This window comes from Callospermophilus lateralis, chromosome X (assembly GCF_048772815.1).
Source record: "Callospermophilus lateralis isolate mCalLat2 chromosome X, mCalLat2.hap1, whole genome shotgun sequence".
NCBI classification, from domain to species: domain Eukaryota; kingdom Metazoa; phylum Chordata; class Mammalia; order Rodentia; family Sciuridae; genus Callospermophilus; species Callospermophilus lateralis.
Window position 1 is genome coordinate 24,451,977 of NC_135325.1, and position 20,917 is coordinate 24,472,893.

Consider the following 20,917-nt stretch of genomic DNA (forward strand, 5'->3'; position numbering starts at 1 on the left):
GAGTTATGTCTGGGAGAAAAAGAGCAAAATCGTTCAGGATCTCTGGGGATTGTAGAATATACATCATGTGGATTGTGAATGATGAGTCATAATATTTGTGCTGACAATTCTGAGAACTCAATAACATCAAAATATGTGTTGGAGGGAAAAATCCTCGGTTTCTGACTAAACATCTGGTAAACTGGCAGATGTTCAAGAGAGATTTTGTTAACAGTAAGATCTTAATCACTAAGAATTCAAGATTTTTACAGCACTAGGGTGTCACACTGGTTACATCTGTAGAACGAGTTTTACTGTGGTGCTCTAAGTCAGGGTTTATGCTGTGTTTATTTTTCGACTTGGCATTTTGCCAGGGTAAGGAAGGAAAATATTTCTGGAACAACTTCATTGTAATAATGAAAGGGTAGCCTTTTTTATTTTCCTTTAAAAAATTCAATCTAGGGGAGGGGGTTGTGGCTCAGTGGTAGAACGCTTGCCTAGCATGTATGGGGTACATAATCAAATAGAAATAAAGATATTGTGTCAATCTACAACTAAAAAAATTTATATTAAAAAATTCAATCTAATAAACATTTATTGAGTGCCTACTAAGTATAATCGTAATGTGTCCAGTTTTTTAAATATATCTTTTTATTGACATTTAAAATGCATACAAAAAACTATACTCATCACAAGAGTAAAGTTTGGCAAATTATCAAATTAAATACTCTATCCACATTAAGAAAGAGTAGAATACCAGCAGAAGCTTCCTTTTGTGTCCCTTTTAAGTTACTTTCCTTACCATCATACCCAAAGCACTAAACAGAGCAGACTTCTAACACCACAGAATAATTTTTCCCAATTTTAAAATATATGTAATCTGAGAGATCTGGCTTCTTCCACTTAACACTGTATTCGTTAGAATCATCCATGCTTTGGTTAGTATCAGAAGTTTGTTCCTTAGCATTGCTTGGAAATTCCTTAGTATTCTATTGTATGACTATACCACAATGTGTTGGGACATTGTACTTTTGATTAATATTTGGGTTATTTCCAGATTGTAACTCTTCAAAATAATGCTTCTGTGAATCTCTTTATACATTTCTTTTAGTACATCAATATATGCAGTTCTGTTGTGTATATACTCAGGAACAGAACTTCTAGGCCATAGGAAATTCTTATATTTAGCTTTAGTAGAATCTACAAAAGCAATTTTATCATTTTATACACCCACAAGAAGCATGTGAGCATTCCAGTTGCTCCACATCCTTGTCAATGTGGGGTTTTACATTTTCTAATTCAGTAGTTGTATATAGTATCTGGTCCTTTGAATTTGCTTTTCCGAATGACTAATGAGCAGATTAGACTTCAATCCTTTTCATGTTTTTAGTTTCCATTCGAATATCTCTCCATGGGTGTGGGTGTGTATACAGTGACTGTTCAAGTCTTCTTGCCAATTTTAAAAATTGACTTATATTTATACTTTTGGTCCCTGTTCATACCTTTTTGTATCTCTATACTTGCATGTAGGATCATTTCCTGTGCACTTGAAATATTACCTTTAGTATTGCGTTTAGAGAAGATGACACATTTCCCTCTCCTCATTTTTTTTTTTTTTTTGCCTTCATCTTTCAGTGTGGAAGTCTGTTAAGAGGTTATTTACTTCCCACTTTTTTTTTTATCACTCCTTTGTCTTCTAGCTTCCATTATTTCTGTTGAGATGCACTGTCAGATGTTGTTATTATTATTCTTTGGAGTTAACCAATTTGTTTGTGACTGCTTTTTAGGACTTTCCCTTTGACTTTGTGTTCAGCAGTTTCAACATGGTATGTTTAGTTGTGGTTTTGTTTTTCTTTGTATATATCCTTGTTGTTTGTAGTATTTCCTAAATATGTAGTTTGGTATTTTAGAAGTTGAGGAAAATTCCTAGCTTTATTGCTTCACATATTGCTTCTGAGCCCCCCCCCTTCCTCTTCCTCTCCCTCTCTCTCTCTCCCTCTCTCCTGGTCTCTGAAATTTTCATGTTCCCATGATTTCTCATGCTTTTTGTTTCTACATTTGAATATTTCCTTCAGACTTTCCTTCTAGTTAGTACTCATTATCTTTTTTTATTATTTTTTTCTTGTAGTTGTAGTTGGACACAATACCTTTATTTTATTCATTTATTTATATGTGGTGCTGAGGATTGAATCCAGTGCCTCACACATGTTAGGCAAATGCTCTACCACTGAACTACAGCCCCAGCCCAGTACTCATTTTCTTTATATCTGTATCTAATCTGCTATTAAGCCCATCTGTTGATTTCTTAATTATAATTGTGGTATTTTTTAGTTCTAGAATTTTCATTTGAATTTTCAAAAGCTTCCTGTCTTATCAATTCCCCATCTTTTTTATAACATTTCATAAGTGTATTAATTCATTTTTAAAGTTCTTGTAAGATAATTCCAAAATCTGATAGGTCTGTTTTTATTATCTCTTATTTTTGGATTTCAGTCAATTTTTTGTTTTTGTTTTTGGCATGCCATGTTTTATTTAATTTTATGCCAGATATTTGTATTAAAAAAGAAGAAATTTGAGGCTCTGGATGAATTATCTTTCTCCAGGAAGATTTTACTTTTGTTTGTGACAAGGAATTAAACTAGATGCAGATCAACTGGATTGAATCAAGACTTGAGCTGGATTCTAATTAGAATAAATTATACTCCATGTATGTATAATCTGTCAAAATACACTGTACTGTCATGTGTATCTAAAAAAGAACAACAAAAAAGAACGATTTAAATCCAGCTCTTAAAAATTAAAAAAAAAAAAAAATAAATAAATAAAAAACTGAGCTTTTTGAAATCTGTATGTACTTCAGTCTTTGGGAGGACTTAGTCTATTTCCAGTCACCCTTACTCCTGGTATCCTTTGAGTTGCCACCAGAAAGCTTTGGATATATACCAGGGCCATTATAGAGGCTGAATGTCAATATTTGCTACCACACCCACCAGCTTTATGAGACTTTGTTCAGATGTGTTCAGATTCTTAGTTGCTTAGCACCAGCTTTTGTTTGGGCATATGTCTTAAGGGGAAAAGCAGCTTCATATTTTTCTCTGGGGACTTTTCTTCTCTAGAGATCTTAGCCCCAGAAGTGTCCACTGCTTTGATAGACCCCTGATGCCTTTAAACAGATGTTCATCCAGTTGTTTTTCATTTTAAATGTCTGTATGTAAGGGTAATATTTTATTCTATAATATATTAGTCTTTGCAAATCTGACCTTTGAATTCTGGCAAACATTTTGGGATATGTGTAGGACAATATGATATTACTATGAGTTCAATCCATACTTAAGAAACAAAGGCAACCAAGAGACATAATATAAATTGCTGATAGGAACATGAAAATATGTTAGAAATCCTTAGTTATTTTGAAAATGCAAATAAATATCACAAGATAAAACTTCAGCCAGGCACAGTAGTGGCTCACACCAGTAATCTCAGTGGCTCTGGAGGCTGAGGAAGGAGGATTGCAAGTTCAAAGTCAGCCTTAGCAACTTAGCGAGACCTGAAGCAATTTAGCGAGACCTTGTCTCAAAATAAAATATAGACAGGACTAAGGATATGGCTCAATGGCTAAGCACCCCTGGGTTCAATCCCCAGTAAAAACAACAACAACAAAAAGTACTTTGCACCCATTAGAATGACTGGAATCAAAAGTTAGGTAATGGGGCTGGGGTTGTTGCTCAGTGGTAGAGTGCTCATCTAGCATGTATGAAGCACTGGGTTTGATCCTCAGCACCACATAAATGTAAAATAAAGATACTGTGTCCACCTAAAACTTAAGAGTAAATATTTTTTTAAAAAGTTAGGTAATGAAAAATGTTAGTGAGGAGGTAGAAAAGTAGGAATCTTCATCCACTACTGCTTGGGAAGCAAAATGCTACAACTGCTGTGGAAAACATCCTGGCAGTTCTTCAATTAAACAAAGTTATCATACGACCCAGCAACTCCACTCCTATAAACCCAAGAGAAAAGAAAACATATTCACATAAAATTTTGAACATGAATGTTCACAATAGCCAGTGTTTAGAAACAACTCCTATGTCTATCAACTAATAAATGGATAAAATCTTGTATATCCAATATGGGAATATTATTTGGCTCTAAAAATGAAGCTGGGTACAGAGATGCACCCCTGTAAATCCCAGCAACTTGAGAGGCTGAGACAGGAGGAACATGAGTTCAAGGCCAGCCTCAGCAACTTAGTGAGACCCTGTCTCAAAATAAAAAATAAAAAGGGCTGGGGATGTAATCAGTGATTAAGCACCCCTGGGTTCAATTCCTGGTACAAAGAAAAAAATAAGAGAAAGAAATGAAGAGCTAATATATGCTATAACATTGATGGACCTTGAAAATAAGCAAACTGAAAGAAACCATTTATAAAATGCCATACATCACATTATTTCATTCATATGGAAGTCCAGATTAGGGAAATCCATAGAGACAGAAAATAGATTAGTTGTTGCTTAGGGCTGGGAGAGGATTGGTACATGGTTGAAGAGGTAGTAGCAAAAGTATATAGGGTACCTTTCTCAATCAACTTCTTGATTGAGAAAATGTACATGCAGGCAGAAAGATTTGCAGAGGAAGCCTGTAACCCCATAAATCAGCCCATTGTGAGGGGCTTTGACAGTTCTCTCGCTGTTTGCTCCAGTTATGTCTATGGAGAATCAGAGCTTAAGTTTCACATTCAGTCATAGAAAAAAGTCAGTTTGTAGTGTGTGCATTTTTCCATTCATTCCATTCATTTATTCATTATTGATTACCTTTGTTGTGCCAGTCACTGTGCTAGGTGTGCTGCTAAGTCTGTCTGAAACAGTAGTTACCTTGAGGAGATTGCATTCTAATGGGAAGAGAGATAACCCAAAGATATCAAGTAATGAAATAAAAAGGTGGCTGTGAAATCCCAATACAGTGACAGTTAACTGAGCTTCAGAGAGTCTTGGAAGCATTTAGCACAGCTGAATGAATGTAGCTGAACAAAGGTTGAGGCAAGCATCACTGATGAGATGATGGCATGATGAGTGATGAGAAGCATCACTGATGAGGTGATACTTTTCGCTGAACTTTGAAGAATAAGTAGGGTTTATCTAGGCAGACAAAGAGGAGAAAGAAGGCTGATGGCATAGAAACTAATGAGATCGAACCACATGGCAAGAACCATATGATGGTTAACACATGATCGCTCCAGAAACGGAGAGAGGAGATAACTGCTTTAAGTGCATATCAATCACGTGGAAAATCTTGTGAAATATGGATTTGGATTGTGAAAATTTTTTCAGTGGAATGGGGTGGGGCACCCCAAACAAGCATCAGTGCTAAAGCTATTGGCCTGTGAACTATACCGAATAGCAAGAGCTTAACGATCTATTTGGATGTGATGAGAGAGGAAGGTAAAGAATTCTAGCTAACAGTTAAATTTCTGAATAGGATAATCTGGGGTAATGTTGTCATGGGATGCCAGAGAGAATGTAAGAGAATGTAAGAGCACATTTGCAGGGAAATATAAGTTTTATTCTGTTTTTTGTTGTTTTTTTTTTTTTTTTTGTGGTACCAGGGATTGAACCCAGGGGCTTTAACCTCTGAGCCACACCCCCAGTCCTTTTCTGAATTTTATTAGACAGGGTCTCGATAAGTTGCTGAGGCTGGCTTTGAACTTACAATCTTCCTGCCTCAGCCTTCTGAGCTGCACCGCATCTAGCCTTTTTTTTCCTTTTTTTTTTTAAAGGGGATTTGTCTGTTTTGTTTTTGTTTTTGAAATACTCATGGAATATCTAGAAAGAGAAATCTGATGGGCCTTTGGATAGAAAGAAAATAAAACCATGATTCCTGAGTGGGAAGAGAAAGATGTGCCTATGAACGCCCTGAATAAGAGCTGTCGGGAAAGGGAGAAGATAATTAGGAGAAAATTATATGGGCACTAATACAGGCAATTTCAAGAAGGTGGTAATGGACAACATCCATTGTTATAGAGATGAAGGAAAAGGAAGACTGTGATTCATACTGCAAGGAGTAGAGGATTAGGAAGTGAGTGATTTGACTAGAGACAATTCAAGAGGATTAGCTAAGATGTGTCAGAGAGTAGTAGTAGACAGAGGAAGTGCAGGTTAAAGGGAGGGGTCTGTCTTCTCTGCCTCCTCCTCTTTCTCCCTCTTCCCCTCTCCTCCTCTTTCTTTCTTTTTCCTCTTCCTCTCTCCCTTCCTTTCTTCCTTGTCATTGTAGAAAATTTCCAACATTAAATTATGTACATTTTTGCCAATCAAGGATGTTTTCTAGATGCAGCTGACTTAGGCAGATTCAGACACTCAGGGCAAAGAGCCAGGATTGAGGAAGCAAATGAAAATTTGGAAGAGAAAGATGATACTTGATGGAGTAGTTTTCAAGAAGTAGGCAGGTGATGGAGAGTGGTTCAGGTGATGAACCTGGCCCCAGATGGGTAAGAAAGTCACTGTGTCTATAGAAATGGTAAAAATCACTGTCTCTCAGAAGTCTAGTTGAAATTCCAATTTCTAGAAGCTTCTTCCTCCAGTTTCCTTCTGCCACTACATTCCATATCCTTTCAGCCTGTCTCACTTCCCCCCTTTAGTCATTGACTAAGGTTTTTGAAAAGTTCATTCCCAAGCATTTTGTGGGTTCAGTGATTTTAATGAAGATTCAGTGTCTGTGGAGAGTAATGACATTACAGAGAACAATCATCTACCATCCTCCATCTCACAGGCAGTCTCTGTTATCTCTCAAAAGGAACAGAGAAACTGTTCCTCTTGAGCTACAAATAGAATTCCCATCCTAAATGGAATTCTAGGGGGAGTAATGTTCTTCATTGCTTTACACAGACATTAAGTTTTTGCTGTCAAGTCAGGAAATGAGCAAATCCATGCCTAGTGAAAATTCCTCTGTGAAATATGAAGAGAGTTTATTCAGAAGGTTCATTAGGCTGGAACTCCTAGGTAGGAGGATGCTTTAGGAGTGTGGCAAGGGTTTGGAATATTGCTAATGACTTCCTCTTTAGCTTTCCCTAAATTGATGACTTATCTTATGATAAAAGATGAAAACAACAAAATCCCCTATGATACAAACACACCAGGGAAATGAGAATAGGATTATTAGATGTTTGACTTCTATAATGTACTGCTTAAATAAGCAGGACTACCAGCTGGTCCCCTTTGTGTTGACTGTGGAAAGAAAAGTCTGGGAAATTATGCCAGGGAACTTTTCTCCATTTAAGTCTGAATAAGCATTTGCATGAGCTTCATCCAAGTTCTTCATTACATAGCAGTTCAATTCTCGAGGTAGAAATGTGTATTCCAAGTATTTTGTACAAGCTTTTTGTCTCCCAAGTGTATCCTCCTTTTTGGCCACATTTCTATCTGACATTTTACAGCAAGTACCCAAAGGTTCATGTGATACAATTGAAGTCAGTGACTTCGGGATGATTTTGTTATGTTCTCAAAATTCTGCAGCTGATTACTACCAAGCACCAACTGAATAATTCTCTTCATAGAGACAAAAAATACAATTTAAAAAGTATTGACTTTACAACAGAAAAATGGATAGATGCTGAAAAAATTTATTTATGTTATTGTGTTGGTAAAAGCAATAAATATTTGGGGTTATTTTCCATATAGTGGAGAAAACATAAGGATTCAATACTGGCTCCTTAGGGTATGGAAATTTGTACCCACACATGTAAAAGTGTATCACTAATGTTCTACTTTATGATGCTCTGCTGCATTAGCCTTTCAGAAAGAATAAACTCAGTCCAGTTTCTTCCCAGTATACTGTGCTATGATGTTTCCATCTTTTAAATTTAATTAGTTTATGCCAGTATTTCCAGTGAGCCATATTCATAATTTAAGTCAATGCCAAAAGACCATAAAAAATTGATGCTTTCAGTAAACTTGTGCTTTGCCCAGGCTAATAAATACCAACTTTCAGAGTTTTTATGTCCATCAAAGATGGATGTTTTCCCATTGATTCAGAATTTCAATGAGGAAAAAACTCTTTATTCTTGTGTATTTTATACATTTACGTAGAGTCAGGTTTGTTACAAAGATAGAATTACATGGAATTGCATTTTAAGAAGCAAGCATGGGTAAAGATAAAGCTACAGTAGTCAAGACAGTATAATACTGGCAAAAGAATAGATAAATAGATCAGTGGGACAGAAGTGAGAGCCCACAAATAGACCCACTTAAATATATTCAACTATATTTGATATTAGACAAAGAACCAAAGGTAGCTAAGCGCACTGGCACATGCTTGTCTAATCTCAGCAGCTCGGGAGGCTGAGGCAGGAGGATCATGAGTTCAAGGCCCTAAGCAACTTAACGAGACCTTGTTTCAAAATAAAAATGAAAAGGTCTGAGGATGTGGCTCAGTGGTTGAATGCCCCAGGTTCAATCCCCAGTACCAAAAAAAGAGAGAATATATTGGGACAATAATAATTCTTTTTAACAATTGGTGCTAGAATAATTGAACATCCATGTCCAAAAATAAAATTAAAAAAAGACTGCACACAGATTTTACACCTTTCACAAAATTTAGCTCAAAATAGATCCCAGACCTAAATGGTAAATGTAAAACTATATAGCTCCTAAAGGTTATAGGAAAAAATCTGGACAATTGTGGGTTTGGTGATAATTTTATATATATAACACCAAAGGTACAATCCAAGAAAGAAAGAATCAATAAGCTAGATTTCATTAAAATTGGAATTTTCTGTTTTGTAAAAGACATTTTCAAGAGATAGTCTTGGGTCTGGGGCTATGACTCAGTGGTAGAACACTTGCCTAGCATGTGTGAGGCACTGGGTTCAAACCTCAGCACCACATAAAATATAAATAAGTAAAGTTTAAAAAATAAAGAATTGGGGAAAAAAACATACTGAAAGAGAGAGAGAGAGAGAGAGAGAGAGAGAGAGAGAGAGAGAGAGAGAAAGAGTCTTCCACATACTGGAAGAAAATACTTACAAAAGGCATTTCTAATAAAGGACTATTATCCAAAATATACAAAAGAACTCTTAAAGGCTAAGGATGTAACTCAGTGATAGAGTGCTTGCCTAGCCTGTGCAAGGCCTTGGGTTAAATACCCAGTACCATCAAAAACAAACAAACAAAACCCCACAGAACTCTTAAAGTTCAACATTAAAAAAAAATAAACAAACTGATTTTAAAATGGTCCAAAGACGTTAATAGACATCTAATCAGAAAAGATATACAGAAGCTGGGCCCAGTGGCACATGCCTGTAATCCCATGACTCGGGAGGCTGAGACAGGAGGATCACGAGTTCAAAGCCAGCCTCACCAAAGTGAGGTGCTAAGCAACTCAGTGAGACCCTTCTCTAGATAAAATATAAAATAGGACTGGGGATGTGGCTCAGTGGCTGGATGCCCCTGAGTTCAATCCCGCCCCCACCAAAAAAAAAAAAAAAAAAAGATATACAGATAGCAAATATTCATATGAAAAGATACACCACATTATCTGTCATCAGGGAAATGCAAATCAAAACAAGATAACACTATAAAACTATTAGAGTATTATTCAGCCTTTAAAAAAGAAGGAAATTGCGGGCACCTGTAATCCCAGTGGTTCAGGAGGCTGAAGCAGGAGTATCACAAGTTGAAAGCCAGCCTCAGCAATTTAGCGAGCCCTAAGCAATTTAGTGAGACCCTGTCTAAATAAAACATAAGAAGGGCTGGGACTGTTGCTCAGTGGTTAAGCACTCCTGGGTTCAATTTCTGGTACATAAAAAAGGAGGGGGAGGAGGAAATCCTGCCATTTTCAGCCACATGGATGAACCTAGTGACATTTTGCTAAATAAAATAAGCCAGCCACAGAAAAAAAAAAATACTACATGATCTCACTTATCTCTGGAATAATTAAAAACAAATTCACAAAAGCAGAAAGTAGAATGGTGGTTCCCAGGGGCTCTGGGGGAGAGGAAATGGGGAAATGTTGGTCGAAGGATGTAGAGTTTCAGTTATGTAGGATGAATAAATTCTAGAGATCTCAGGACAGCTTGACAACTATAGTTAATGATACTGTATTTTATACTCACAGTTTGCCCAGAGAGTAGATCTTAAGTCTTCTCACCATGCACACACACACAAAAAATGGTAATTTTGTGAGGTGATGATATTTTAATTAGCTTGACTATAATTATCATTTAATAATGAATATCAAAACATCATATTTTATACCTTAAATATATTGGCCAAAATCCAAAGCATTGGCAACACCAAATGCTGGTAGGGATTGGAGAAACAGCAATCCTCATTTGTTGCTGGTGCCACCACTTTGGAAGACATTTTGATGATTTCTTACAAAACTAAACATATTCTTACCATATAATCCAGCAGTACAAACCTCTTGGTATTTTCCCACAGGAGCTGAAAAATTATGCCCACATAAAAAACCTGCAAGTGGATGTTGATAATGGCTTCATTCATAATTGTTAAAACTTGGAATCAACCAAGATATCCTTCAGCAGATGAATATTGAATAAATAAACTGTGGTACATTCACATAATAGACTGTTATTCATTGCCAAAAATAGATGAACTATTTAGCCATGAAAAGATGTGGTGGGGAAACTTAAATGTATGTTACTTAGTGAAAGAAGCCAATCTGTAAAGTCTACATGCTGTATGATTACAACTATATGACTTCCTGGAAAAGGCAAAAAGATCAGTGGTTGTTAGCAGGGGTAGAAGGGATGAATATGCAGAGCACATGATGTTTAGGGCAATGAGAACACTCTGCATGATATCTATAATAGTGGATGTTCCCTGGGCCCAAGGCAGAGGCTGCTGAAGTCCTGACTAGCTGCATTCAATTGCCCACCTACATTAGAAATAAGAAAAATAATATAAAAAGGGAAAAACAATAGTCACAGTTGTGCCCAAACTGAAAAGCCAGCAAATCTACCTTTGCAGTCTTATAGGAACATAATTTATAGGAACAGAAGTATTCGTATGTATACTGTGCCAGCCAAAGGATATGTTACAATTCCAGTTCAACCTTTGCTGGCATCAGGGCTTTGAAGAAGGGCAGTTTTAGCCTCTGTGCTCATCACAAGACATGGCTTGTAGGAAGCTGGGATGGAGAAAATAGCTTTAGCAGGAAATTGAGAAGAAAAAAATAACTTAGGGCTTCTAATTATAAATGAGCCCCTTTACAGATATATGTCACTATACATTTACCCAAACTCATAGAGTATACATCAAGAGTAAACCCAAATGTAAACTGATGGTGATGTATCAATGTAGGTTCATCAATTATAATAAATATACCCCTCTGTTGGGTGATATTTGATCATGAGGGAGGTTGTGCATGGGGGGGAGGGTTCCTTCTGCTCAGTTTTGCTATGAATCTAAAGCTTCTCTAAAAATATGAAGTGTATTAAAATAAATAAACATATTTTTGAAGACAGTTTTTTGCAACAAAAAGAAGCAGGCATGGAAAGTATTACCATCCCAATTTTATGTGTGAGAAGACAGAACCCAGTGAGGTTGCCATTTTCCCAGTGTGCACTGGTATGGCAAAACTAAACCAGAGCAAGACTCTTATATCTAACTCAAAGCCCTGTCTCCCATCCCTCCTGGTGCCAATGTGTGGAAGTGGTAGCAGCCTGTAGGAAGTGATTATATTTCAGTTTTGACAACAGTCTATGCTCATGGGTTGGCAATGTTTCTTAAATAATTGAACGGAAGACCAGCAGTGTTGTGCTCTGGAATAATACCATGCTCCATTTAAATGGGCCACATCTTATCTTCCCAAACTACTGCTGCATATACATACTGGATCAACCCTTGAGCCAAAAGTCATCTTAAGCAATAAACAGCTGTAGTTGAGACTTCTTGACAGATTGACTCTCAGTAACAGTGAGATTCTCATTTCAGCTCTCTACAGAATTTAAGAATGCATCTATTATGGTTTAGATAGGAGGTATGCCCCCCTAAAGAGCCTGTGTTAATGCAGGAATATTCAGAGATAAAATGATTAGATTATGAGAACTGTAACCTAATCGGTCCATCCTAGTTTGAATGGCCTGACTGGGTGGTAATTGTAGGCAGGTTGGGCATGACTGAAGAAGGTGGATCACTGGGGGCTTAACCTGGAAGGGTCCATCTTTCCTGTGGCCCCTTTCCTTTCTCCCTTTGTTTGCTTCCTGGCTGCCTTGGACTGAGCAGTTTTCTTCTGCCATGATGTTCTGTTCATTTGGACCCAGAGCAATGGGGTCAGCCAACCATGGACTGAACCTCCAAAACCATGAATCAAGATAAACTTTTACTCCTCTTGGTTGTTCTTGTCAGATATTTTGGTCCCAGACACAAAAAGCTGACTGATGTGACAACCAAACTGAATATTTTATCATCAGTAATAAGTGTAAAAGGGCTTGTATTAGAAACAGAGCAATTTATTGTTGAGTGCTTTTTGTTTATCTGTCTACTGGTATGTGTTGAGGGGCATCAAAAGAGCATATCAGACATAGTGGATTTTGACTCCCCAGGAGCTTATAGGCCAATCGAGGAAAGAAAACACACCACAAAAGACTCTGCATATTCATACATACTAAGATGGAATTGGGAAGGTGTTTGAGTTTTGACTTGCCTCTGAAACGGACCCTGAGAAAAGAATTTGAGTCTATGTGTTTTGAAGAGAAGGTTTAAAAAGAGAAGGAAAACAAGGCAGGGAATGGAAAACAGCCAATAAAGAAAGCATTATTAAGCCAGGTGCAGTAGCTCATGCCTGTAATCCCAGCAGCTCCGGAGGCCCGAGGCAGGAGGACCGTGAGTTCAAAGCCAGCCTCAGCAAAAGCAAGGCACTAAGCAACTCAGTGAGACCCTGTCTCTAAATAAAACACAAAATAGGGCTGGGGATGTGACTCAGTGGTTAAGTACCCCAGAGTTGAATCCCCAGTCAAAAAATAAATAAAGAAAGAAAGAAAGAAAAGAAAACATTATTAGTTTTGAACAACCTACAATAAAAATTAATTAAAAAAAACATTATTAGACAAATATCAAATATCACAATGAGTGATTCCAGGTTAATCCTATGAGGAGACATTGGGAAATGGTATCCAACACATGCCTCAGAGTCATTCTCCCCGTGGGGTAAGGAAGCTACCCCTTCCAGCTTCTGAGGGCTGCAGTTGGGGGTATTAAGTACTCTCTCAGGGATATTAATTCTCCAGCACTTCTGCCTGCCAGTAATATAGGCAGAGCAGCTTTTTGTAGTTCTGGGAAAAATCCTCAGATATAGTGGGCAGATATTGACAGCTGGAAGTCAGCCTGTGCATGTAAAACAGAAAAGTCCAAGACTGTGGGCAGGGGACTGACAGCGTATCTGCTGCAGTAGGATTCCTGGTGGAGGTGAGACTTGACATTGCTCTTTTGTTGTTGTTGTTTATTTATTTGTTTTGGTGGTGCTGGGGATTGAACTCTGGGCCTTGGGCTTGCAAGGCAAGCACTCTACCAACTGAGCTATATCCCCAGCCTCCTGACAGTGCTCTTTTTCTTTTCTCCCCAGGCTTCCTCATGACCTTGTCCCTGTTGTCCATTGTGTATGGAGCTTTGCGCTGCAACATCCTAGCCATCAAAATCAAGTATGATGAATATGAGGTCAAAGTGAAGCCTCTGGCCTATGTCTGCATCTTCTTCTGGAGGGGCTTTGAGATTGCCACACGAGTCATTGTCCTGGTCCTCTTTACCTCTGTCCTGAAGACCTGGGTGGTGATGATTGTACTCATCAACTTCTTCAGCTTCTTCTTGTACCCCTGGATCATCTTCTGGTGCAGTGGCTCCCCATTCCCCGAAAATATAGAGAAGGCCCTCACCCGGGTGGGCACCACCATCGTGCTGTGCTTCCTCACTTTACTGTATGCTGGCATCAACATGTTCTGCTGGTCAGCTGTACAGCTGAAAATTGACGACCCTGACCTCATCAGCAAGTCCCAGAATTGGTACCGGCTCCTTGTGTACTACATGTTGAGATTCATCGAGAACGCCATCCTCCTGCTCCTGTGGTATCTTTTCAAGACTGACATTTATATGTATGTGTGTGCACCTCTGTTGATTCTGCAGCTGCTCGTTGGGTACTGCACAGCCATTCTCTTCATGCTCGTGTTCTACCAGTTCTTTCACCCTTGCAAAAAGCTCTTCTCCTCCAGTGTTTCTGAAAGCTTCCAGGCCTTTCTCAAGTGTTCCTGCTGGAGACGGAGGCAGAAATCCTGTGAGTCTTTAGAAGAGACAGACCTGAGGTCATCCAGAAAACAAGAGGAGATGCCTTCTAGCAGTAAAAGAAGTCCTGAGCCCATTCATATCTTTAGTGCTGAAGAACTGTGCTCTGCTTAAGGGACCCAAGGTCTCTCAGGGCACAGGCATATTGTTTTCTGGGTTGATACCTGTTCTTCATGTAAGTGATGAGCACTGCACAGGGAACCTGGCAGGAAGTTAGCTGTCAACTCCTCATGAGCTGCTGCTCTTTAGATGCTCTTGGGTATGTGGGAACTAGGGGGAGAAGCCAGGGACACTTGGCGCCGAAGGGGAAGCCTAAAGCACGACAGTTTACAGGTGACCATGTTGTGTTTTTGCAGGTCTTTTTGGCTTTTTCACTGACAGAGTACCCCTGAAGTCTGAGTTAGGCTGGTTAGATCCATCAGGTAGAATGAGGCAAGGGGCTTACTTATTTTCTAGTTTTCTGGATTGTTGGTCTAATAGCCTGATAATTTGTTTCCCCCAAACTTAGTTTTTACCCAAGAGCTGTCCTGATGACCAGAGAAGGTTACTAGGGTTTTGCCATCAGCAACATCATTCCTGTCAGAGCTTACAGGGAGGGCTGTTCAAGTTTGGTTTTTGAATAGATACATCTTCTATTTTCATCTCATTAGGGCTTTTTGTACATAACCAACTATAGCCACATGGCATGCTTTCATCTGTAATTGATTTGAGAACCTAGATTTGGAAACTTGATTCCCTAGGATCCATGGCTGCAAAATTGCATTCTAAATTTGGTTATGGAAGCCCTAGATTTTTAGGAAAGTCGTGTTCCTTCCATATGTTGAAGAAATTGTGAATCAGGAAGGTTGTTAAAACATCAAAATGATGGAGGCTTATATAAGTAGAATTCCTCCCTTCACAGAATGTTTGAAGATGTGAGTCAGCTTGAAGGCAGGCTTTAACCTCCACAAGGTTCAGTCATGTCTTACAGTTCTGGGAAATTTCTAGTAGAATTTGCTAGGATTCACCTTTTTAGGAAAGAATTAAATAAAAGTGATAGTTTTCACTCTGGCCTCCCCCTTCCTTGTTTGTCAGGAAAGTTTGAGACAAGAGTTACCTCGGTTAACTTAAGTTTTTCTAGAAAACCCTGCAGAAATCTCTGGCCCAGTGCAGGTATATAGGGCATTTTAATTTTCATTATTTGAAGGGAAAGGATTTTCCTCACCACCCACCCCTAGATAGTGATTAACTTAAGAAACATTTTCAGTAAATAGAGATGACATGACTAGAAGACTTTTTTGTCCCTCAAGGAATACATTTTGGTTTGGCATAATTGTAAGTTAATTTGAACAAGATCTCCAGTTTTATCATCCTCCACCTTTTATCTTCTATATAATTTCTTCTTTAATCTAGAATTCTCTTTTCATTAAAGAGGATTGGTTAGCATGTTCTCAATTGTCTTTTAAAAAAATGCCTAGTGCTAGTGCTATTATTTCTACCTTTTAGCATCTTGATAATAAAATACCTGGAAACGGGAAACCATAAAGATCACACTAATTTAGAGTGAGGATGAAAGTAAGACCTGAGAAATTTACAAAGATAACTCATTTATGGACTCTACTTTACCAGATGGAACAGGAATCCACTTCTCTGACTATATGAATGCACAAGACATACTTATTTGGCCATCCTGATTCTGATAATTTTCCTTTTTAATTTTTTTTTGTGTCAAATATATAAGTAATTTCATACAGATGAAAATGTGATTCAGAAGTCAATTTCCACTACATTCATGGGTCCATGAAACAATATTATTTCACAGGATCCATGTTCTTTAATATTTTACACAATTTTGTATATATTAATTAGATCCTAAACCATAGAGCCTCGATTTTAGTTTTATGAGATACCTTTCCTCATTTGAAATTCTTTTAGTTTATCAATATTTATTGTTTACTTTTGTAGGAATGCCCATTTTTGTCTATTTTTAGCCAAATAAGAATAAACTCTAGACTGTCTGTGTCATACACTTGTCCTATTTTTAATAGGCTAGATAAACTGTGAGCATACATCATCGAAAGAATACATCATACAACATAAACTTCCATGTACTTTCCATGGGCATGGATACACAATCATACTATAGAAAAATACCTTAGAGAATATATAACAACTTCAGGTTAAAGCTAAGATGTTAAAACCTTAGAACCCTTTTGTTCTTTAGGGTTCTGTAGATAACAGCAAAGCCATTTCTATGTCATTCCAAGTGTTTCTTTAATATCAAACAAGTTCCTTCTGTTTATTGATACCAGATGTTTTCAAGCTTTTTTGTGAGGAAGGCATTCTTGCCTTGAAGCTTTGCAGTGGCTGATGGTGGGAGCAATGGTGCCCCTTTTCCATCAGAAATGCTTTCGGGTCATGCCTTGGGAGTGAGGACTTGGAGCAGCCACCAGCCTGTCACTCAGGAGGCTTGTTCAGAATTAGACAAGGATGGAAAGAAGGGTATTTCTCAGCTTTGGTTTATAACCTTGCCACCAAAACCCTTGCAAAATGTTAAATTTCAAATACATTGCAAATCACTTTAATTTAGATGATAATAAACATTATTTTATTTTGTTACCAGGGATTAAACCCAGGGATACTTTACCAGAGAGCCACATCCCCAGCCCTTTCTGTTTTATTTTTAGACAGGATCTCACTAAGTCACTTAAGGTCTTGCTAAGTAACTGAGGGTAGCTTTGAACTTTCAATCCTCCTACCTCAGCCTCCTGAGCCACCAGAGATTACAAGCCCAGTGATTGTAAGCATCTTAAGTGACCCCCAACCCTAACAGTGATAATCAGTTTGTCAGACTCCCAAATTGCAGTTCACACATTTATACAGACAGAAGTTTGGTAACTAAATTAGACATTGTATCAATTTTAACCTTTGATATATAGTTAACCCAACTTCAGGGACATGTGTATTGTTTACTTTAGGGGAGAGAAATTGTTACTTTTTTTTCTGCATGGTAAAAATGTTAAGTCATGTGAACTGAAATTTTTTGATTTTAAATTATTATCTCAGAAATGGAAAAACTACAGTTTATTCTGGAAAGCTAAGTTCTAAACACATAAAACCAGCAAATTCCCACATGTGTTAGGAGTCAAAATATGTTTTTCAATTATAATTCATATTTCAAAAACTCTCAGTGTCCTGGGCACAGTGGCACATGCCTATAACCCCAGCAACTTGGCAGGCTGAGGCAGGAGGATCACAAGTTCAAAGCTGGCCTCAGCAACTTAGAAAGAACCTGTCTCAAAATAAAAAATAGAAAGGGCTGGGGATGTGGCTCAGTGGTTAAGCACACCTGGGTTCAATCCCTGGTACTAAAAAGAAAAACAAAAAAACCTTTCAGTACTTTGTCTAATTAACCACATGCCATAACCTGTCATGACAGCTGTTCCAGCTGTTATCACTATAATTTGGCTGGATGGGGATGAAGTATTTGCTCAAAAATCTATTGAAATAAGATCATCAAACATGTTTAGACTTTCTCTTGCCATTACTGGAGACAGCCTAGTTTAGAGATTGGCATCTCCCTGTTCAGCCCCACAAGTTTCTCACCCACAAAATTAGGATGATAGACTTGTCCAACCTACCTCAGAAGGTTGTGGGAAAGATCAAATTATGTAACAGGTGTGAAAGTGCTTTCAAAATGTTTTTTAAAAGTGCCATGCATAAAGAGTTAATATATTATTCAAATCCATAAGCAGGTTATTGTTATTTTTTTACTGTTTAAAAAGAAGTAAGTAGCATCATCCGCATGAGTGTCTTGAGTGAATATGTGAGCCTTTGGCAGTTGCCCTTTCTCTTACCACCTCTTGCTTCCAAATTTAGCACCCAAACCTGTAGTACTTGGGGGGGAAAGATCCAATGAATCTGAGAAAGAGCTTCTGATGCAAATGAGTTGATCAAATGGTATTGTCTTTCATAGGGGACATCTTTGGCTAATTGTACTTTACAACTAGAATGGCTGATTCAAGGCATTAATTGAATGTGAGTATAATCTTTTCAGCCTTGTAAGTGTGAAAATAAGCATTAAAATTGATTGTTGAATACAGCATTTCCTTGGAAAACACCTTAGAACATTAGTTTTATGGTTATGAGTGTATGTGCCAATACTTCTCAGCCAATGCATTATGGATGTGAGCTTTTGTGGACTGCTTCTCTGAGTCATTGACTCAAATGTTGTATATGTTTCTTCACGTAATAAATTAATTTTTCAATTTCTCCTTGCATTTCATTCTTTATTCAGTCCTTCCTGACTTTTTCTTTCTTTTTTTACTTCAGGAAATAGTTTAAAAGACCAGAAATTTAAAAATGGTTTCGTTGTTATTGGTTGGTTTTGCAATCTCACATAGACATTCTTTTTGTAGGATGAGAAATTTGAGAGTGCTAGGATTCAGCCTTGTAAAACAGCCATAGTCCATGGTAACTCCTCTGCTTGTTTAATAAGCACTTACTTTATTTATTAAAGGTGCACTGCTGGGTACCAAGATTCTGCTCAATTTTATGTTCAGTTGCCATATGTGATACCAAAAGACATGCAGTATGTGTATATGTGTGTGTGTGTGTGTGTGTATATATATATATATATATATATATATATATCTTTTAGACTAACATAAATGGTATATTGACCCAGAAATATAAAACACCAAACGAGTGGCTTCATATTAACATAAACAAATAATTGAATTAAATCGCTGTCCATGGTTGGAAAAAATATCAGTCATTAAAAGGGATCATTTCCTACACATGGACTGTTAAATAATTCCTTCACTTCTGAAGGTGGCATAAGACTTAGATATAGATAAGCCTTATTTTAAAAACAGCTTTATAAAGGTTCATATGCAAAAATTGCATGTATTGAATGTGTACAATTTGATGAGTTTAAACATACTTCTTGGTTTTCTCTTTTTGGAAGAACACATGAAATCTACCCTCTTCACATTTTAAGTTCACAATACAATGTTGTCAACTATATGTCCTATGTGGTACAGCAGATTTATAAAAAATAATGTTTTGTTGGTACTCCATGAGTTAATGAATCTTTTTTTTTTTTGTAGTTGTAGATGGACAGTATGCCTTTATTTTATTTTTTATATGGTGCTAAGGATCAAACCCAGTGCTTTGTGCATGCTAGGCACTGCCACTGAGTACAGCCCCAGCCTAAACTTATTCTTTTATAACTGAACCCTTATAACCTTTGAACAGCTCCCTATTTCCCTTCTCCTCAGCTCCTAGCAACCACTCTTCTACTCTTTAGTTCCATGAGTTGGACTCTTTTAGATCTCTCATATAAATCATGTAGTATTTGTCCTTGTATGTCTGATTTATTTCTTTAGTATGCACTGTGAATTCATTCATGTTGTCATAAGTGGCAGGATCTCCTTTTGTAGGGCTGGAGAATATTTTATTATACGTTTATATCACATTTTATTCATTCATCTGTCAGTGGACATTTGGATTGTCTTCATATCTTGGCTATTGTGAATAATGCTACAATGAACATGTGAGTGCAGATGTCACTTTGAGATCCTGATTTCATTTATTTTGGATACATTCCTAGAAGTGGGATTGCAGATCATATGGTATTTTTATATTTTTAATTTTTTGAGAAGCCTCCATTATATTTTCCATACTGGGTGCACCATTCTATATCCCTACCAACAATGTACAAGTGTTCCAACTTCTCCACATCCCCACCAACACTTATATCTGGTTTTGGTTTTTATAGTAGCCATCCTATCAGGTGTGAGGTGATATCTTGTGATGTTGATTTGCATTTCCCTGATGACTGGTGATGTTGAGCACCTTTTCACATACTTGTTGACCATATGTATGTTTTCTTTGGAGAAATGTCTATTGGAGTCCTTTGTCCATCTTTTAATTGCGTGGTGGTGGTTGTTCATATATTTTGGAGATTAAACCCTTATCAAATACATGGTTTGGAAATATTGTCTTCCATTCAGTAGACTGTCTTTTCATCCTGTCGATTGTTCCCTTTGCTAGGCACAAGTCTTTTCAAAGATATCTCTTGGTGTTAAGAAAACAGAATGTCAGGCCAGCAAGATGGCACACACCTGAAATCCAAGCTGCTGGGGGAGACTGAGGCAGGAGGATCACAAGTTCAAGGCAGCTGTGGCAACTTAGCCAGACGCTGTCTCAAAATAAAAAATAAAAACGACTGGGGATATAAGTCAGTGATAGAGTTCCCCTGAGTTCCATCCCCAGTATCAGGGGGAAAAAAAAAATAAGAAAACTGAATGTCACCAAGTATAGAGTTCAAGTAGGCCGATCTGAAATTACAATTATGTTTGCAAATGTTTTATTTTGAAGTAATTTCAAATGAATAGAAGAACCTCAGGAATAGTGCAGGATTTAAAAAAAATCTTTTACCCAGATTTATCTATTTTTGTCTCTCACTCTTTCATGATCCATTTGAGATTATGCTGCAGAAATTACACCCTTTTGTGTCTTGGCTTCTTTTTATTTATTTATTTATTGGCATTACACCCTTTTATTCCTAAATATTTTCTTGCATTTTTCCTAATAAAGGCTAAAATGGCCACAGTACAATTATCACACGGGGGATTTTGAACATTGATACAATACTTGTATCTAATCTAGAA

The 20,917-nt window shown here is 37.4% G+C and overlaps 1 protein-coding gene across 1 annotated transcript in view; it reads left to right on the forward strand.

The window, feature by feature from the left end:
• The window catches only part of Xk (X-linked Kx blood group antigen, Kell and VPS13A binding protein), a 54,205-nt gene extending 35,770 nt beyond the window's left edge, over positions 1-18,435 (forward strand). Inside the window, exon 3 of the mRNA XM_077106789.1 lies at positions 13,552-18,435. Coding sequence (XP_076962904.1) covers positions 13,552-14,375 — 824 coding nt within the window. The 3' untranslated portion in view covers positions 14,376-18,435. The remainder of the gene's footprint in view (positions 1-13,551) is intronic.
• The last annotated feature ends 2,482 nt before the right edge of the window (positions 18,436-20,917 follow it).